This window comes from Amblyraja radiata, chromosome 4, assembly GCF_010909765.2.
Source record: "Amblyraja radiata isolate CabotCenter1 chromosome 4, sAmbRad1.1.pri, whole genome shotgun sequence".
In the NCBI taxonomy this organism is placed as follows: domain Eukaryota; kingdom Metazoa; phylum Chordata; class Chondrichthyes; order Rajiformes; family Rajidae; genus Amblyraja; species Amblyraja radiata.
This window is the reverse complement of record NC_045959.1, coordinates 87,378,635-87,400,816: the sequence shown is the minus strand read 5'-3', so window position 1 is coordinate 87,400,816 and position 22,182 is coordinate 87,378,635. Positions and strand designations below refer to the sequence as shown.

General features: G+C 41.3%; 1 protein-coding gene across 1 annotated transcript in view; it reads left to right on the top strand.

Annotated features, from left to right (window-relative positions):
- Positions 1-22,182, top strand: part of tsnare1 (t-SNARE domain containing 1) — an 807,948-nt gene that overhangs the window by 561,078 nt on the left and 224,688 nt on the right. Inside the window, exon 7 of the mRNA XM_033019937.1 lies at positions 14,058-14,111. Coding sequence (XP_032875828.1) covers positions 14,058-14,111 — 54 coding nt within the window. The remainder of the gene's footprint in view (positions 1-14,057; positions 14,112-22,182) is intronic.

The following is a 22,182-nucleotide window of genomic DNA, read 5'->3' as shown; positions in this document are numbered from 1 at the left end:
TCAAAAGCCCATAACTTTCTTAAAAATGAAGAGAACTGAATGAAATGTTCAGTTATTATAGATTGAAGCATTGTGAAACAAATATAAAACGTCTAACTTGGATGACCTGAAACTAAAGCATATAATTAGTTAATTACCTAATTGTAGCAAATTACAAAATTGACCATTGTGACGGAAATAGTAATAAACACCCAGACTGCCTTGAAAATTCAAAAATGTGATATTCTCAAGTTCAGAACTTTAATATTATTGTATTATATGTTGTAAGTCCGTAACAGATAGGTAAATCAATTACAATTTCTCGCAATATACCAGGTCTTTATGGAGAAGATCAGTTGCTATTTGGTACATTGGCATATCATAATCAGTAGCATCATCATACTCCTCAGATAAGCAACTCTGTACACCTTGTTTTTCCTCAACTTTTCAATTTTGGCATTGTAAACGACAAGTTTTTGCTCTTCAAACATGCCTTTCTGCCCACTACTTTCCCATTAAGAATGTCCTGTAGATTCCATTTCTTAAGAAAATTTTTTTTTTTAAAATAGCCTAAGTATCCAAATAACAAACTAATCCCATTCACACAAGAATTCACGACATAACATGATTTTAAAATCTCATTGTCATGAATTTATATGCCAGGTGGAAGGAATTTAATGTTTAATTCCCATAAATTAATCCAGAAACGTCCACTCAAAATATTATCAAAATTATTGTTTTTTGCACAATACATGTGACTCAAACTGTTGTATATATTTAGTTTAAAAATAATGATCATGGAGAGAGAATAACACAAAATATAGACAATTTAGATGGCTTATGAAACGATTGTCCAAAAAAAATGAGCATTTTAATCATCTTGCGAGTGGGTGATTCTGGAACATGATCGATTGGAACGTTGCATTTGCGGTGAATTTGAACCCCATATCGGCAGGAAAAACACTGCCGGTTCGTATGGGGCCCAAATCACATTTTCGCAACGTAAAATTAGATTAAAGCCATCCCAAAAAGCAAGATTATATGTAAAATAGGCGACTAAACCCCTGTTTCACGGTGCGAGTCCACCCACGACTGATCCCGAGATTAAAACAAATCAAACTCGTGGTAATCACGTAGAATTAACGTAGCGGGAACGTCGGAACTCGTGGACATAACTTAGCAACTCGTAACGTTAACGGCAGGTACTCGGGAAACTTGTTAACTCGTGAAAATCTTTCAACATGATGAAAGATTTCCATGAGTCAAATTTACTCTTGAAATAAAAATGTTTAACTTTTAAACTCGTTGTAAGAACGTAGTAGCCCGTGAGTTTACCGTAGTGACTCGTGAGTCAATCGTGGGCACTCTTTAACTCAGCGGGACAGGCAGCATCTCTGGAGAGAAGGAATGGGTGATGGGATGATGTTTCCAACATTCTGCTGCATCTTTGTGTTACTCCAGCACTGTGTGTTCACTTTTGTCAACCAGCATCTGCCCTTTCTTGTGTATGACATTATTTGTAGCCGTGGCCGTTGATTATCGCTCCATTCAATTTCCCAGGGGGTCGGGACGGGACTGGAGTTAGGAGGGAGGGGGGAAGGGAGGGGAGTGGGGGGCGGGGGGGGGGGGGGTTGGGATGACTTAGTACGGGAGACAAGTGTACGAGAGGTGTACTGACTGTGTGGGCAGACACTTTAGTAGTGATTGCCCATGGGGTTCACTGTCGAGGACTTCATAATGCAGAGACCATTATAAACAGAGCGATTAACCCTGGTAATGGGGGAGATTTCTCTCTGAGTTGGACCCAGGAAACTGAAGCAGGCTCACGTAGACTTAATATTTTTTTGAGGTTATTAACGACAGATAAATGGATGGAAAGGGGTTTGAGGGCCATGGGCCACATGCATGCAAATAGGACTACCACAAGGCGCCATCTTGGACGGCACAACCAAGCTGGGCCGAAGGACCTGTTTCCGTGTTGTACAGCACCATGACTAAGGCCTATCCAGTGGGATGTTTTATATTTTTCCTTTCTAAAGATGCAGTGTATTTTGGTGACTATTGCACACTGCAGACCAGAAGCGCCTTCAAAACCCAGAAAGAAGGGATGGGCGGGTTAGGTGAGCATGAGAGTGGGGTTGTTTCCAGTTGCAGAGGGAGGGTGCAAGGGCGATACAGTTCCCAGTCTGGATGGGTGGCTTGGTTGGCGGCGGCCCATGGTGTGGCAGAGCCGGCATGCCCGCTGACTCCCATACCCCCCCCCCCCCCCCTGGTCCGGGGCCACGCTGGGAGAGAGCCCCCGAGCACCTGCCCTGCTGGCGTCGCCGACGTGACGACGGTGCAAAGCCCCCGCGCCCGGTGCAATGGGCGGAGAACTGGAGAGGGGAGGGAAGGGGTCGCACACATGGCCGGGAAACAGAGGGGTGGGGGTGGGGGTGGCGACAGACAGGGCCAACAATGAGATGGAGAAAGACAGAAACACCGACGTGCAAAGGAGACCCACAATAGTGCATGATCTCTCTCGTGTTGTGGCGGGTGATTGTCGCCTGCCCGCTGTTTCAGACGCAAAAGCCTTGGGATCATTACCCTTCATGTTGGCGTGGAGGGGGAGGGGGGTATTGTGCTGTTTGACCGCCCCCTGCAATCCCAGGGACAGGGAGACACAGCGGCTTTTGAGACTGTTGGGCAATCACTACCAAAGTGTTTGCCCACACAGTCAGTACACCTCTCCTACACTTGTCTCCCGTACTAAGTCACCCCAACCCCTCCCCCCCCCCCACCTTTCCCTCCCAACTCCAGTCCCGTCCCGACCCCCTGGGAAACTGAAGGGAGCGACAATCAACTGCCACGGATACAAATAATGTCAAACACAAAAAGGGCAGATGCTGGTTGACAAAAAGTGAACACACAGTGCTGGAGTAACACAAAGACGCAGCAGAAATTTGGAAACGTCATCCCGCCACCCATTCCTTCTCTCCAGAGATGCTGCCTGTCCCGCTGAGTGACCATACTGAGGGAATTCCCACGTATATGAAGCAGAGAGAAACGTGAGTTCTACACAGCTCTGCTCGACTTTTGAGAATGGATTCAGTGGTTTGTACCCACTCCCCCTCCCTGCTCACCCACCAAGCCAGCCAGCCGGACCCCTCCTTGTTACAGCGACATTTCCAAGAGAATGGGGCAGAGAGCTGGGGCAGGGCTGGGATGGGAGCAGGGCAGATGAGGCGCACCAAAGGAACAAACAAGTTGATGGCTGCAAGGGGCAGGCGACAGAGGTCTTGTGCCCCAGCGAGGTAAACCGCTCTTCCCCCTGCTAATGCACACACAGAAAGAGAGAGATAAGAGCAGAGAATTATCCCAGCCTAGCTCTGGCATTGGACGGTGCGCGTTTTCCCTTTGTAGGTCATATCAATAGATGCGGCCGCGCTGAATTCTATCTTTAACTCAAAGCTGCAGGATGGAGCTGTCTTCTTTAACACTGTTGCTTCGCCGCCACCGCCTCCTTGCTGCACAATGGCAGCGAGTGCGAGGCCGAGATCCTGCCTAATTTTTTTAAGTTCTGAAATTGAATAACTTTCAATACTGAATCAGAATATACTTACTGTATGAGATGCTGTCCAGCTCCTCTATTTGATACTTAAAACAGACCTTCATTCACAGTTGGCTCAAGAGTAACTCGGGAGAGGAATTTGGTAACTTGGGAGAGGAACTTGGTACATCGCAGAAATGAGAAGTAAACGGCAAACTTGGACATACACGTGGGAACTCGTTTAAACTCGGAATCTCGTAGACAACCACGAGTGTGATTTTTTCTTTCACTCGGGATCACTCGTGGGTGGACTCGCACCATGAGACAGGGCCATTACCCTTTATTTTGTCCCGATCTTGCAATCCGTCACGTTGTAGGCGTTGAGGGCGTTCGAAGTCGCCTTTTATTTTAATCCAATTATTAAATTGTCCAGCAAATTAAAAAAAAAAAAAAACCGGGAATGGAAGTCCGATCGATTTTTCTTCATCAGCTAGCAGCCCGAGGAAATCCGCCTCCGACAAGCAATACAAACCTGGATTTTAATCCCGCCCCCCCCCCCCTCAAAGGCGCCAAAGTCGCGCAAACGGCCAGTGGCAGAAATGCAGCGCCGCTGAAGGTAGGTTTTGTAACATCGCTATATAGGGCTATGTGCTTTCAAGCTTTACCAACGTGAGAGGAGAGAAGTAGGAATGGCTTGAAGGTTATGGTTCTTGTGTGTGTCAATGGAATTGATGGCGAGATGGCTGGTATGTGATAAGCTACATAGCGTACATCCACAAGTACCTGCAATTTCTTGTTGCCAAATCAAGTTGTTATAAATCCAGAAAGGATGAGTGCTACGGTGCATCTATAAAGGTTGGGAAGAGTCGGTGGAAACTTTGTCAAACTTTGTTAAGCCTACTGAGCAAGTAAAGACATTGGTGTAGGAAGGAACTGCAGATGCTTGTTTACATCGAAGATAGACACAAAATGCTGTAGTAACTCAGCATCTATGGAGAGAAGGAATGGGATCCTCATTTATCGGTTACATATTAACATTGCCTCTAATTATTTATTTATATTTATAGATAGGAAAAATAAAGAGAAAAATAAAGGAAATTAGAAAGATAGAATAAATAGTCAATAATGCAACTTAGGAGATAGGCCCGTAGATCAGAGAACATAACTATTCATCTAGTCCTGGATTCAAGTTTCAGTCAGGCTTCCGCGACGGCCCAATCTACCCCTTCAAATAATCTATAAATGGAGACAAATCCCTTTCATAACCAATGACTTTTCAAAGTCATGAATTGTTATTATGTAGGTACACATGCTATTCTGCATGTCATGATTGGCAGTGAGGTCAATGAGCAGTTAATTTGACTTTGATGGTGATTCTTCAATTTCACTAAAAGGATAAGCTAGCCAACATTATCATCAGTGATGGCTAGTGAGCTACACTGGGCCACATCATTCACATACCTAACTCCAGACTCCTGGAGCAGACAAGCTTTCGCATGAAGTGATTACCAGATTGATGGAGGAAAGACTCAAGGATTTGCCAAAGCTTCCTTAAAGTAATGCAATATCCCCACCAATTCTACAAATCCCTGGATCACGACATTCAAAATAGACAAAGAGCATTTTGAGTATTGAGCTCCTTGAGCCCTGCTTAATTGGCTGAAGAAGAGCACAACTTCCCCAACTAGCCACTTGCCCACCATCCATAGACACCTTCTGCTCTATTCTTCGAATATCCTGAAATTCTCACATCAGACACCTCAGAACACACAAGACCCGAGTGGAAGTATGTCACCTTCAGTCCTGAGGGACCATCTAAGAGCAAGAAGTCCAATAATGGATGAGAAAGAAATGTTGGGTCAATGTATCAGGAAGGTCATAGCTCTTCAAAGAATAATGCTGCTCCAAAATTGGTAGAAAACGTATCCAGGAATTAATACCTGACTTATTTTCATATTTTATAAACTTCCCTTTGCATTCTACTCTACAATGCAACAGAGGAGCACAAGAAAATAAACCCAAGAATTGTGCACATATTAAAAACAAGAGGATAGCTGGGGAGAGGATAGGACCACTCAAGGACAAAGGAATAAATGAATGCCTGGAGTCAGAGGAAGTGGGCTAACAAGTTCTTTGTTGTTAGTATTCATCAAGGAGAAGGACTTGGAGTATAGAAAAATTATTGTGGGATATGCTTATATTTCTGGGACATGTCATATCAGAAAGGAGGAGCATAAGTAGTAAAGAAAGCATACTGCAAAACATGTGTTCCTTCAACCAGCATCACCAAAAACAATGCTCATTTAGTTGCATAAATAGGTTCATTAGTACATTTAATGAAAATTTAAAAAAATTACAGATTCTGGAATTCTCAAACAAAAGCAGAAAATCGTGCAAACACTCAAAAGGTCGTGAAGCATCTGAGGAAAGGAAAACAGAGTTAATGCTGCAGGTTGAAATTCAGCATTTGCTGGTGGTATTCCATTTGTTTTTAATGCAGCAAAATGCATTCTGATCTACTTTAAAAGGGCATTATAGAATAGAAATGTAGATACAAGGAACTGCTGATGCTGGTTTACCAAAAAAGACAAAGTGCTGGAGTAATTCAGTGGGTTAAGCAAAATCTCTGATGAACATGCATAACCTAAAATGACACAAAGTGCCTGACCTGCTGAGATACTCCAGCACTTTGTGTCGTTTTTATTATGAAAACGGAATTTGACGCAGTGCTGCATAAAACGGAAAAGAGATATGGGCAGCTTTAGGAAGGGAATTCCAACATCTAAAATAGTGGCAGCCAAAGACTTGTTTGTTTGCGATGGAGTGATTCATTTCAGGGTTGTTAGAATTGAAGCACGGATATCACAAGTACAGTAAACCCTCATTTTACGGACCTCTTTATAACGCTCTTCGGTTATAGCTATGACCCAGCGGACGGACTGCTGACACTAGTCCAGGCATGCAACGCCTCCTCGGCCATTTTCAGGCTGGGCTGCCGACCTTCACCAACCTTCTTCACCCTAATCAGGATGAGCACAGTAGGCTGCTCCTTCTTTGCTACATTTAAAAAAAACTAATTGATGAGAATACCTCTAATTAAACCAAAGTGACATTAAAATTCCTTGAATACCATAAATTTCAGAATGGTTCAAAACATCAATACTTTACTTAGAAAAAATAATGTTTTATTGCACCTTGTAATGAGCATCAAGCCAACACTGTGCAGAAAAGATTGATTACATTTAGCTAAGAAATGCTAATTTAATTGGCTAATTTAATTGGCTAAATGTACATCACTTTTACAATTAGTGTTAGTTGGTGTGTGCCAAAACTGAACATGAGGATTTGCAAGAAATCTGAGGCCATTTTAGATGTGGCAATGTCTTGCAAATATTTTCAACAATCAACAGTCGATTGAGCAAAAAATAGCAAGATGTAGTTATACCTTTGGGATGGAAATTAGGGAAAGTACTTCCCTTCGACACAAAATGCTGGAGTAACACAGCGGGACAAGCAGCATTTCTGGAAAGAAGGAATGGGTGACGTTTTGAGTTGAGACCCTGAAGGATTTTGTGTCTACCTTTGATTTAAACCAGCATCTGCAGTTCTTTCCTGCAAAGTACTTCCCTTCGTTCAATCTTCTTCTAATAGGATCTTACTGACAATACCAAACAGTACAGCCCTAGATAACACTACCAAAATTAACAACTTGATGGATTGTTTTATGATGTCAGGACTTTCATATGAATAAAGACTGGATAGACTCGGCTTGTACTCGCTAGAATTTAGAAGATTGAGGGGGGATCTTATAGAAACTTACAAAATTCTTAAGGGGTTGGACAGGCTAGATGCAGGAAGATTGTTTCCGATATTGGGGAAGTCCAGAACAAGAGGTCACAGTTTAAGGATAAGGGGGAAATCTTTTAGGACCGAGATGAGAAAAAAAATTTTCACACAGAGAGTGGTGAATCCCTGGAATTCTCTGCCACAGAAGGTAGTTGAGGCCAGTTCATTGGCTATATTTAAGAGGGAGTTAGATGTGGCCCTTGTGGCTAAAGGGATCAGGGGGTATGGAGAGAAGGCAGGTACAGGATACTGAGTTGGATGATCAGCCATGATCATATTGAATGGCGGTGCAGCCTCGAAGGGCCGAACGGCCTACTCCTGCACCTATTTTCTATGTTTCTTTGATGTTTAAAAAGGTACAAATCTGAAACTTTCACATCCATCAATTCTTATGTGTGCCTACGTTTTGGTAATGGTTTACAAAATGACAGTAATTTTTTTTCATTGCTAAAACTTCACATGGGGCAGCGAATGGTAGAATTGCTACCTTGTAGCGCTAGAGACCTACCTGTAGGTTCGATCCTGACTACTGGTGCTGTGCGTACAGAGTTGTATGTTCTCCCTGTGACTGCATGAGATTTCTTCAGGTGCTCCGGTTCTTCCCACATTCCAACGACATGTAAGTTTATAAGTTAATTGGTTTCAGTCTCTAGTGTGTAGGATAGAACATTTAGACAGGTACATGGATAGGATTGGTTTAGAGGGCTATGTGCTAAACGCAAGCAGGTAAGACTAGTGCAGATAGGACATGTTGGTTGGTGTGAGCACGTTGGGCTGAAGGGCATGTTTTTACGCTGTATGACTATGACTCCATAACTAGTGTATGGGTGATCGTGGTCGGTGTAGAGTCAGTGGGCCAAAGGGCCTGTATCTATGCTGTATCTCTAAAACTAAAACTAAAATAAAGTAAAATTTGCTCCACATTAGACAAGGATTTTCTCCAGTGAATAGTTAAACTTCATTTTACTATAACAACCAGAAATTCCTCTTTAACGATTAACATCAGATGAATACCATAAGGTCTATTACACGCATCTTAACTGTCAATGGATGCAGGTTGTCATACTAACCTCCCAAATCAGTCACAATACTTACCCTGAAGAGAAGCAAGGAAACAGAAAAAGAAACATCGACTAATTGTAGGAAAAACTCGTAAAATTCTTCCAGAACATCCTTACGCAATCACCTTGAGCCATGCTTAACTGTGATACATCATATGAATAAGAGGAGGAAATATAGGCAAATTACAGTGTTTCATTGTGTATCCTGTAACTAATACTAACCATTACTTACCAATATGTCCCAAATGTCTTTATAAAGAAAAGGTCATGCATGCTTGGTAAAGACCATTTTCATCTTTTACGTCAGTCTGAAAGGTCACAAACATACTGTTTGGCTTCATCTCACTCTTTCAACATGAACTATATAAGGCTCTTGTGAAATATATAACATATGTAAAAATATATAACCTGCACCTGTTTTAAAAAAAAAACTTTTTCCACATACAGTATCTATCACTATATGTTGAAGAGTTTTTCACATAAATGTTTGTGCACCATTTCTTTACTGTGCTTGAATCCATTTTCCAAGCTGTATTCTTTTTGTGTTACTGGTATTGAATATTTTCCTCTGTTGCCAGGTATCCAATTCAACTGCTTAACCTGTACTCCTTCCAGTGTCTCTTGCATATGTTCTGGGACACAAGATGAGGGGATGTCACAAACCAACACCAACATTGTGTACCTTGGGCTAATCGGGTCCGCGCCAACCAGCGACCCCCATACACTAATACTATCCTAAACACCGTACGACAATTTACAATTATACCAAGCCAATTAGCCTACAAACCTGTATGTCTTTGGAGTGTGGGACAAAACCGGAAATCCTGGAAAAAAACCCACGCAGGTCACGGAGAACGTGCAAGCTCCGTACAGAAAGGCAACCATAAATTAAAATTAAAATTAAATTTCTTTATTTATATAGCACATTTTTAGTCAACTTGCATTGACCCCAAAGTGCTTCACATAATTACATTCACACACACAGGCAAAGATGGGTGAAGTGTCTTGCCCAAGGACACACACAGGCAAAGGTGGGTGAAGTGTCTTGCCCAAGGACACAACGACAGTATGCACTCCAAGCGGGATTCGAACTAGCTACCTTCCGGTTGCCAGCCGAATACTTAGCCACACAGAGAGTGGTGAATCTCTGGAACTCCCTGCCACAGAGGGTAGTCGAGTCCAGTTCATTGGCTATATTTAAGAGGGAGTTAGATGTGGCCCTTGTGGCTAAGGGGATCAGAGGGTATGGAGAGAAGGCAGGTACGGGATACTGAGTTGGATGATCAGCCATGATCATATTGAATGGCGGTGCAGGCTCGAAGGGCCGAATGGCCTACTCCTGCACCTAATTTCTATGTTTCTATGTTTCTATTGTGCCATCTGTCGTCCCAGTCAGGATTGAACCCAGGTCTCTGGCGCTGTAAGGCAGAAACTCTAGCTCTGCACCACCATTCCTGCTGCTGTCTGTACAGAGTTTGGACATTCTCCCTGTGATGCCTGGGTTTTCTCCGTGTGCTCCAGTTTCCTCCTACACTCCAAAGACGTACAGGTTTGTAGGTTAATTGGCTTTGGTAAAAATTGTAAATTGTCCCTAGGATAGTGTTAGTGTAAGGGGTTGATCGCTGGTCGCCGCGGACTCAGTGGGCCGAAGGGCCTGTTTCCACGTTGTATCTCTACCGTCATACTACGGCACCTAGAGTGTTTTGTTTGATGCATAGAAATAGTCTCCGAAACAAGCCTCCAACACATCTTTCCATTTAACAGTCCGTTAATAATAATTGTAATGGCAATTTCAAACTTTTCCAATATCCAACTTTCCGTTGCCATTACTCCACGGGTAGGTGGGAGTGATCGTACGCAGACAAGCAAAAATGGATCTTCCAGGCATTATTTCCAGCTTAATTATTTCTGCATTGAAGTAGGTGTACAGACAAAAAAGTGAACATACCAGATGCTCTTTATTCTTAAACAAATTGTAGCTTTCCGTTCTGACTATCTGGTAAGAAATGTTTTCTCTCCAAATCCCGTGGCTGGTCTGATCTGGTCAGTCCCTCTCCCTCTATCATATATGTCACGCCCATCTACGTATTAAAAACCCACCCCCAAGCGTACCAAATAATTCGGCAAGAAATATCTAGACAAAATAATATAATATGCTAACAGTAACTAGTCTAAGCATGAATGGCTCCTACAATAATTATTTACAAATTCTAGCTCAAAATGGTTCTATCATTTAAGAAGCCCACTATCCATTGCACAAATTTGATTTTATAATTTGGAAACAAATTTCCTGCCTGTTACTGCATCAAATGTTTTCCTAAAGTTTAGCTTTATTCCTTCAATTTAGTTCTCAGGGATATAATCCCACCCTGTTGTATTCTTAAAGGATACATTTGAGGATAGTCTGGTACAATGTATCACCTATTAGTCTGATGAAGGGTCTCCACCCGAAACGTCGTCTATTTCCTTCGCTCCATAGATGCTGCCTCACCCGCTGAGTTTCTCCAGCACTTTTGTCTACCTTCGATTTTCCAGCATCTGCAGTTCCTTCTTAAACCTATTAATCCATGTTTAATTACGTTTTTTGTCTTTTTTTTTTGTCATATTGTGAACCATCAATACTTTTAAGAATAATGTCCTGCAATTTACCCCCTATTATTCTCAATTCTTCACACTGTCCTTTAAATTCTAAATTCTAATTGTGCACAGGGTCAACAGTTGTCAGATCCATTTGTAAATGCTGGCACCAAGAAGTCATTAAAGATTTCCTCTGTTCTTAAGTCATTTGTTATCATTAACTCCTGTGATCTCTCAAGATTTAATAATTCCCTGTGTCAATTGTTTTCCTTCGATGTATTTAACATTTTTACATTTTTCAAAACAAATTCAAATGGCAATATAACAAATATTATGGGACTTACCAGCAAATGTATTTGTCTTTAAAATGTACATGCATATAACCCTATTCTAAAGTATGCCTGTAATTTAACACAAGCCCTTGGATTGCTTTTCCTTCACGTTACTTTTCTGCTTGCCCACATTAATTTGCTGCCTTCTCTGATTCACTTATTACTCTGTGGAATTAAGTGATCTGTTAGCTTCTAAATTCGGCCTCTGCACATGCGATATGTATATCGTTATTCTTAGTCATAAAGGAATACCAGTGGGGAAGGTATTGTATATCGAGTAGGTAATGCATAATAGGCTCGTTGCCCCTTACATGAGGGACTTGATTTCTTTTTTCCACTGCCTGTAATGGAATTGAATATCAGAAGCTGTGTATGTAATAATGGGTAGTGAATTGATACTATTATTTCATGCTGCTTTCTAAGACAAATCTCTAACCCATAGTTGTGCACACTACCGCAAAAGAGAACTACTATTATCCACTGTAATCACTCCAATCTGTTACATATGTATGTTTGCACTCAAAGTATGATTGGAATTAAGTGATCTGTTAGCTTCCAAAGTCAGCCTCAGTGTCCGAAGAAGGGTCTCGACCCGAAACGTCGCCTCTTTCCTTCTCTCCATAGGTGCTGCCTCACCCGCTGAGTTTCTCCAGCATTTTGTGTCTACCTATGATTGGACTGGATGGCTTTTCGGACACTGTATCTCAGTACGTGAAAATAATAAACTAAACCTTTTGCCCACATTCTTAAAGCAGATTCCGCATTATTTACTGATTAAAATCTTAATTCAACCTACAACATTTTGATATTGCCATAATTTATCTGTTTGATAATTGTGCTCACATCAGTCATTCCTTGTCCGTTGACATGTCATAGAGTTGTACAGTGCAGAAATGGGCCCTTCGGACCAACTTGTCCATGTCGAGCTTGATGTCTATCTCTGCTAATCCCATTTGCCTGCATTAAGCCTGCATCAGTCTACTCTACTATCAGTATGACAGTCTACATCTGTCCAAGTACCTGATAAAATGCATTTTAACCATTGTAATTGCATCTTTACCGCTTCCTAATTTATTTATTTCACATAACTACCATCCTCTGATAAACTTGACCCTGATATCTTTAAAATGTTTCCTCTCTCCTTAAATCTCTGCCCTCCAGTTTTGGATTCTCTTAGCCTGATGTAAAAGGCTCTGACTATCCACCGTATCTATGCCCTCATAATATTATACACCTCCATGAGATAATCTCAACCTTCCATGTTTCAACGAGAATAGATCCAGCCTATAGCGGTGCCGGCATTTTATGCAAAATAAATTTCACTATGTAATATTTAATTACATACGTGACAATAAATATCCATTGAACCATTGATTGAAACACAGTTGCACAGGTTTCCAGATCATCTGCAACTGAACTCAATTTTCAATGGTCTTTGAACTGTGCACCACCCTTATCATCCTTTCCATTGTCCTGGGATTAAACCATGGGACTAATTATATGTAATTTATGATAATTTCTATAATAATTGAGAATTACGGTTAACACAGAGGTTGTTTATCATCTGGAGCTTCTTGTTGTTAGGGAGTCAACTCATCATTGGCCAGAGTTTTCACAAAAAAATTGGATAGACACCTGAGGAGAAAATAATTGCTTAAGAAACTCCACAACTCTCTGAGATTGGCAACACAAATAGACAAAGTGATAGAGAAGGCATATGGTATGCTAGGCTTTATTGGTCGAGGCATTGAGTTTAAGAATCAGGAAGTCATGATGCAGCTTTATAGGGCTTTTGTTTGGCTGGATTTGGAATATTGCATGCAGTTATGGTCACCCCAATACAAGAAAAATAAGGAGGGTTTGGAAAAGTCACAAAGTGGGATCATGTGTAAGCAGGTAAGTGTTGGTCTTGACATCATGTTCAGTACAGACATTGTGGGCTCGGGCCTGTTCTCATGGTGTACTCTTCTATTTTCTGTGTGCAAAAGGGGACGGAGTCAGGTAAATGGGACTGACCGGATGGTTCTACTGGGAGCTTGCATAGTTTTGAACGGCCATTAGGTCATATGTGATGGGAGCAGAATTAGGCCATTTGACCCACCATCTACTCCACCATTCAATCATGGCTGACATATCTCTCCCTCATAACCCCATTCTCCTGCCCATAACACCTGACACCCATACTAATCAAGAATCTATCTATCTCTGCCTTAAAAATATCTGGTCAAATGTATGGTTCAAATTCTATAATGAAAGTGAAACGGTTTCAAAAAAGGTAACCTTTCTCCTGAAGGTTGTACTCTTTCTGTATTCTTTGGTATTATGTACTGCTTTAGCAGCTTATTTCTGAAGAAGGGTCTCAACCCGAAACGCCACACATTCTTTCTCTCCAGAGGTGCTGCCTGTTCCACTGAGTTACTCCAATTCTTTGTGTCTATATTTGGTTTAAACCGGCATCTGCAGTTGTTTTTTACATATTTCCGAGCCTTGACAGGCTCACTGTGGCGAGGAGTAACGTTGTTGACCCTCACTGTTTATTTACCCTTAGTGTGTAAGCTATTATCTAGAGGAAAATTGAAACATAGGTTTTTCAGGGTCATATTATAACACTTTATCTCAGTTATTTAAGAAGCATTTTTGTTCTTGACACCGGATAAATATACTTAGGTTTGCTTGACTTGTTCTAAGTGCTGTAAAGTTTCAACAAGATGTTTTTTTTTTTTGCTTGCACAGAAACTTGCTGAAAAGTCCAGAGTATTGCTTCCTGCAACATTGAAGAGCAGACAGGTGAGTGAGAATCTTCACTTTGCAACTTGCATCTGGCAAATGGAAGTGATGTGCATCATCACACACAAGGAAAACTTTCTGCTCACATCGTATGGTCTGTCCTTAAATCAAGGAGCACTGTTCCTCACCTCCATCTCACTTAGTGAAAGTGAACCCATTAGCATCAGAAAGACGATCCTGTAGAGGGCTGTGATGGCTTCTTATGTGAAGATGGTCATTTTATGTGAAGTGAAAGGAAAAGTTGATTGCATTGGGCTATTTCTGCAACACGGTTCTTATTGGTCAGCTATATAATAGCATGTATCCTTTGTAAAACCAATGTATCCATTGGTGCCGTGACATGAATATTTTGTCCCTCTGCTCCTTACGTCAACATGGATCGATGAAAGGAAAATCATCTTTGACGAATGTGCCGGATTTCTTTAAGGATGTGACAAAATAAAGTGGAACCAATGAACGTGGCATAGTTAAATTATCACTAAGCTTTTAAAACAATTCCACATAGGAAGTTGATCAACAAGGTACAGCACATGGGACTAGACAAGACATGTTGATATGGATTGAGAAAGCAACGTCTAGAAATAAACACATCCTAGGCAGGCTGTGATGTGGAGGAAACTGCAAGGATCAGTGCATGGGCCCCAATTATTCATTCAACAGATCAGTTGTCATAATTCCTACTTTGCAACTGATACTAAATTAGATGGGATTGAAAAGAGACCAAGTGAGTATGGATAATCTGAGATATCAGCCGAGAACATGGCAGATGGATTATAATGTTGAAAAATGTGAAGTTATCCACTTTGATGCACAAAAGAGGGCTATTTTTTAAGAAAGATATGTTTACAGTGCATTCAGAAAGTATTCAAGACCTCTTCACTTTTTCCACATTTTGCTATGTTACAGCCTTAGTCTAAAATTGATTACATTATTTTTTAATCATCAATCTACACACAATAAAGTAATTAAAAAATAAATAACTGAAATATCATTTACATAAGTATTCAGACCCTTTACTCAGTACTTTTTTGAGGCATCTTTGGCTGCGATTACAGCCTCAAATCTTCTTGGTTATGATGCTACAAGCTTGGCACACATGTGTTTGGGTAATTTCTCCCATTCTTCTCTGCAGGCCCTCTCAAGCTCTGTCAGGTTGGATGCACAGCTATTTTCAGGTCCTTCCAGAGATGTTCGATCGGGTTCAAGTCCGGGCTCTGGCTGGGCCACACAAAGACATTCACAGACTTGTCACAAAGCCACTCCTGCGTTGTCTTGGCTGTGTGCTTAGGGTCGTTGTCCTGTTTGAAAGTGAACCTCCGCTCCAGTCTGAGGCCCAGAACGCTCTGGAGCAGATTTTCATCAAGGATCTCTCTGTACTTTGCTCCATTCATCTTTACTTTCCCTCGATCCTGACTAGTCTCCCAGTTCCTGCCACTGAAAAGCATCCCCACAGCATGATGCTGCCACCACTATGCTTCACCGTAGGTGTGGTATTGGCCAGGTGATGAGTGGTGCCTGGTTTCCTCCAGACGTGACGCTTGGCATTCAGGCCAAATAATTCAATCTTGGTTTCATCTGACCAGAGAATCTTGTTTCTCATGGCTTTTGGCAAACTCCAAGCGGGCTGTCATGTGCCTTTTACTGAGGAGTGGCTTCTGTCTGGCCACTCTACCAAAAAGGCTTGATTGGTGGAGTGCTGCAGATATAGTTGTCCTTCTGGAAGGTTCTCCCATCTCCACAGAGGAACTCTGGAGGAATGACCATTGGGTACTTGGTCACCTCCCTGACCAAGGCCCTTCTCCCCCAATTGCTTAGTTTGGCCGGGCGGCCAGGTCTATGAAGAGTCCTGGTGGTTCCAAAGTTCTTCAATTTAAGAATGACGGTGAAATTGTTTTATACCCTTCCCCAGATCTGTATCTCAACACAATCCTATCTCGGAAGTCTACAAACAATTCCTTTGTCTTCATGGCTTGATTTTTGCTTTGACATGCACTGTCAACTGTGGGACCTTATATAGACAGGTGTGTGTCTTTCCAAATTATGTTCAATCAATTTAATTTACCACCGGTGAACTCCAATCAAGTTGCAGAAACATCTCAATGATAATCAATGGAAACAGGATGAACCTAAGCTCAATTATTTTGTCAATGCAACGGGTCTGAATACTTATATAAATGTAATATTTCAGTTATTTCCTTTTAATTACTTTGCAAAAAATTATGGACGCCTGTTTTCGCTTCTTCATTCTGGCGTATTGTGTGTAGATTGATGATTAAAAAAAATGAATTCAATCCATTTTAAGATAAGGCTGCAACGTAAAATATGGAAAAAAGTGAAGGGGTGTGAATACGTTCTGAATGCACTATATATACTGTTGATATTTAAATGGAAAAAATATGCTTGCATACCTAGAAAACCAACATATACATGCTACTAATGATTAGGAAGGCAAATTATTTGTATTAGAAAAGGATTTGAAGTGCATTGAAAAAAATCTTACTAAATCTTACAGAAAAATCTTACAGGGCTTCTTAGAAACGTCACCTGAATAGATTGAACTGTTTTATCTTCTTACGTAAGGAAATGATTTGCATGCCAAGATATATTGCAGCAATGATTTATCAGACTTTGATGCATTTGCTGAATGTGAAAAATAGATTAGTCCTGTATTCAGGAAAATAAGAGGAAATATTATTGAATCTCAAATATTTCTTAAAACGGCTTAAAAGAATAAAGGGTCTGGCCCACTTACACAATGTTTTCAGTGACTTTCCGGCATCCGTCATAGTCGCAGCAGGTCGCCGAACATTTTGGGGGATGACACCTGTTTGGTCGTGAGTAGTCGCCCAAAGAGTCGTACCTTTTTCTGGTCGCCGCTGGATTTTCAACATTTTGAAAATTATCGGCGACCTGCTAAGACTATGACGGGTGCCGGCAAGTCACCAGAAAAATTGCTTAAGTGGGACAGGCCCTTAAGCGGTGAGCTGTTTGGGACTGAGATAAAGAGATATATCTTTACTCTGAGGCTGGTGAATCTTTGGAATTCTCAACCCCTGAGGGCTATAGGAGCTCAATTGTTAAGTTCATTCTAAACAGAGATGGATAAGAGTTTGGAGAATACAGTAATGAAAGGGTTTGGGAATAATACTGGAAAATGCTGCCAAGGCTGATCAGTCATGATCACGTAAATGCAGGCGTAGGCTTGACGGGCCAAATGATCTCGTCCAGATCCTTATTGCTTATGTTTTCCTTTAAAATCTGACATCATCGGCTATGCTTCTTTCTTTTATATTTGGAGTGGAAAAACCTTTGGTCAGATTATTAATTATGGATTCTTCCTTTGGCAAAGTTATTCTTTGCTATTTTCTTCCTAATTATTCAGTTATGGAGTCAAAAACTGATAAAGCAAGGTCAAAGGCCCTTCGGCCCAACCTCCCTCATCCATACTGGTCCCACCTGTCCACGTTTCCCCATATCCCTCTGAATCTTTCCTATCCATGTACCCATCCAAGTGTCCTTTAAATGTTGTACCTGCCTTTGGAGCATACCATTCCATTTGCTTTCAACTGAAGAAATTGCCAAAATACTTACCAATTAAAATTGCTTTGTTTTCAGCTCAACAATATTCAGTTAATTTTCGATTATAAACGCCTTTGCAATTTCATATTTTCATTATTCCTTTCAGACATGGTTGTTGTAAGAAGTAAATATTTGAATATGTTGCCTTGAGACTGTGGTTTCTTCTGAAAAATAATTCAGAGGGAAAAAAACAACCTTACATGGTTATAATCAATATCTGCTAAAACACTGTGTGTTGGAGATGGTTTTGCTTTTGCCTGTCATACTTTTCATACCTTGCTGGCCTTGAGAGGTCAGTTATGTTGGTGGTGTTGGAACATATTGCATCCGGTATTTTCATGTCCATTTTCTAGGAATTTCAGGCTTTGGGCAGTAAGAATTTAGTTTAACATTGCCCTTGTTGTTGCCAGCTAATCATCTGTCAAGAGTCAAGAAAATGTTATTGTCATGTGTCCCAAATAGGGCAATGAAATTCTTACTTGCTGCAGCACAACAGAATATGTAAACATAATGGAGTCTCTGCTCATTTGGACTCACTGATCACAAATGTAGACCTTGACATTCACTTTAATTTAGATTATTATTGTGACTTGTATTGAGGTACTGTAAAGTGTTTTTGCTGCATGCTATTCAGTCAGCGAAAAGACTATACATGATTACAATAAAGCCGTCCACCGTGTACACACACAACATAGAGGATACAGCATTCAGTGTAAGATAAAGTCCAGCAAAGCTTGATTAAAGATAGTTTGAAGGTCTCCAATAAGGTTGTGAATTTGTGGAATTCCCTGCCACAGAGGGCAGTGGAGGCCAAATCACTGGATGGATGTAAGAGGAAGTTAGATAGAGCTCTAGGGAGTAGTGGAATCAAGGGATATGGGGAGAAGGCAGGCACGGGTTATTGATTGGGGACGATCAGCCATGATCACAATGAATGGCGGTGCTGGCTCGAAGAGCCGAATGGCCTCCTCCTGCACATATTTTCTATGTTTCTTAACAATCAATAATAACTAATGGTAAAAGACACTAATGACATATATAGGTTAAAAAGTAAAAACTTTGCTCCCAGGGAGCATGTGTTAAAAACATGAGAGCATAGCTTTAAGATGAGAAAACCAATGTTTAGAGAAAAGGTACTGGGCAAGTTTTTTACATTGAGGCTAGTAAGTGTCTGGAATGAGAAGCTAAGGGGGGTGGTAGAGCCAGATACAACAGTGGCATTTAAGAGTCTTTTAGATAGGCACATGGATGTGCAAGGAATGGTGGAATACGGATCATATGATGGCAGATGTTGCAAGGTTGGAAGTTGCTGTAAGTTGAAACTTACCGATTAAGGAAAGGCCTGGATAGAGTAGATGTGGAGAGTAGGAGAGTCTAGGACCAGAAGCCATAGCCTCAGCATAAAAGGAATTGCCTTTAGAAATTAGGTGAGGAGGAATTTCTAAAGTCAGAGGGCGGTGAATCTGTGTAAGCCACAGATGGGTGTGGAGGCCAAGTCAATGGATATTTTTAAGGAAAAGATTGACAGATTCTTGATTAGTGAGGATGTCAGGGCTTATGAGGAGAATGCAGGAGGATAGGGTTAAGAGAGAAAGATAGATCAGTCATGATTAAATAGTGGAGTAGACTTGATGGATCGACTTAGCCTAATTCTGCTCCTATAATTTATGAATTTATGAAGATGAGATTAATTTATCTTGGCATCAAATTCAGCACAGACATTATGGGCTGAAGTGTTTGTTCCTGCGTTGTACTGTTCTAAGTTCTTTCTATGTTTTAAGTTGCACAGACGGAGGGGAGATGGAAACAACAGCGCATATGTTTTGTGATGGGATGGAGACCAATAGGCACTGAATAATGGTGCTGGCTGAGCAATGGTTGCATAATAAGTGAGTTTGATATTCTGACTGCGCATGCCCAGGTCATAGGTCACTAGCTATAAAGTCTTGGCAACGGTGGTTCTGCATTGTGTGCAGGCTTGCGTTTCATCCGTGGTCGGGGTCGGGGTCGGGGTACCGTAGGGGCAGAGCGCAGCTTGGCCAGGCCGTGGGCGAACTGGCATTTGTTGCCGTAGCGGCCCATCGGGCAGCGGGTTGAAGCGGGGTTGGGCTGCAGTTGGCGCTGGCTGTGGGTCTGTGATGGCGGTGGGCTTGGTGGGCCTGGGGGCTGGTGTCCCGTCAGTCCGGACTTCTCCATCCACCCCCCCCGGGCGGGGATAGGGCACTCGAGTGGAGGGTGAACTGGGATCGGTCCAGTGGCGGTTTGGCAGTGCTTGCGGTGCTGGAACACTGGTTTGATCCTGGCTGGAAATGAGCCTCGTTTCTGCAGATGAGAGAAGGTCCAGTCTTGCCCACCCCGCCCGGTCTCTCTCCACCCCCCCCCACCCCCCCCCCCCCTGCCGCCCGGTCTTCCCCTGCCCAGTCTCCTGCGTGCCGCTGAGCTGCTTTGTGCAAACGGGGCTTTATTTCCTCCGTATTTTTGATCTTTCATTATTCTAGTTAAGGAAATACTGTGTTAAAACTATTGATTAGTTGTATTTATTTTGCCTTTGTACAAAGCAATGATGTTTTTCTCGTTGTTATTGGTTCATGCCTCCGTGAGTGAGCATGATCGCAATGATAAATGACACGCATTTTAAAAAAAACATTTCTTGAGGGTGGGGGGAATGAAATTAAATGTATGATTTCTATAACTTTCAATAGACTTTAAGGAGTTATTTGTACTGATTTAAAATGCTCCTTTTTTCTTCCCCTGTATTTGGCAGCACAGGTTTCCTCATTGCTGCTGCAGCAACAGCAAGAGCTGCAAGTTCAGCTTTTCATCCCATTTTTTTTAACCTCCTCTCCGTTAGAAAAAATCTTCAAAGCATCGACTTTCCATAACATAAAATCTTCCAGCTTCATATCTTGGTACTTTGAATCACCCATGACAAATAGAAGCTTAATTAAAAAAAAATCGGACCAAAAGTATACTCACTGTATCTATAACGCTGAGATCTATTTACCGTTATAGCTTACGACCTTTGACAAATCCCATGATTCCTTGTGTTTTTCGGAATACCGAACTCGCTTCCATCACACCCAGAACCAACACCATTGTGTTATTTACTTTTTTTTTCCTTATACCACAGCTCTGACATTGCCTTTTTTTCTTTCTTCAAATTAAAGCATGATTGATTACTAATTTTACTGATGATGTACCAATGCCCTGATATGTTTAACTTGGTTCTGACCGATCTACTGAGTCTCGACCCGAAACGTCACCTGTTCCTTTACTCCATAGATGCTGCCTCACCCACTGAGTTTCTCCAGCTTTTTTTTAATCTACCTTTGATTTTTCCAGCATCTGCAGTTCTTTCTTAAACATACTGAGTAGGAGCAGTCTTTTTGTTTTGTTTTTATTTCTGTTTTCCAGCATTTACAATTTTTTGTTAGGTTTGTTTTGCTGTTCCAACATCTACAGTTTTAAGAAGATTTTTTTTTTTGCTGAATGATATTGATATTAATATCCAGTGAAATTTTGAATGCAGCAGCAAAAGTAATTCAAGACCAGGCATTAATTAATACCCAGCACTTCACAACTAAGTGCTACATCTTGACCTATTATTTCAATAGATTGTTCAGGTTTTTGTAGGAGCTATATACAGCTTATACCCTTGTGAAGTTTTCATTTCCACGTTAAAATTGCAAAGTTGTAGCTTTCTAGCAAAAGCTGTGGCATATCTGGCCCCTCTATAAACAGTGCAAGACGCAACATTTCAGTCTGAAGAAGGGTTTTGATCCGAAACGTTGCGTATTTCCTTCGCTCCATAGATGCTGCCTCACCCGCTGAGTTTATCCTTCAGATGCTGTCTACCTTCGATTTTCCAGCATCTGCAGTTCGTTCTTAAACATTTCACCTTACCTAATGGGATTTAGAGACTATGATAGAAATAACAATGATGGCAGTGCGTATTGGACTCATTTTAGGTAGAGAAAGAGGTATAGAAAAAAGAAAGATTTGGATAGAAAAAAACAAAATTGAAAGATACGTGGGAAGTTTTTCAGGAGTTTACAATTAATTTGCTTTGTGCAGAAATTGAATAAATTAAATCGTTAATTTATTCCATTTCCATACCAGAAAGGTTGATTGGAATTCCATTAACAAATAGCACAATGTTAAAAGGGTACTTTGTATACTGAATCATCAGTCCTAGCTTTCTGCAATGAGTTTAATGGGTAATTAATGCGCACCTCTTACTTGTTCTTAAAAATAACAAAGTGGCAAAGGGCAAGATACCATTTACGTGATACTGATGGTGAGTAGGGCAAGCCATCGAGTAAATTATGAAGAGTCAAAACTGACAAGAAACCTCTTAGTCCCCTGATCTTATGGGCCAATTAGGGCATTAATAACGCCATGCACCATTAACTCTCTACTAATTCTCCAACACGATTTGGTCCATTAAATTCCTACCCTGCATTTTGGCCGAGACTTTAAATTATCATACATC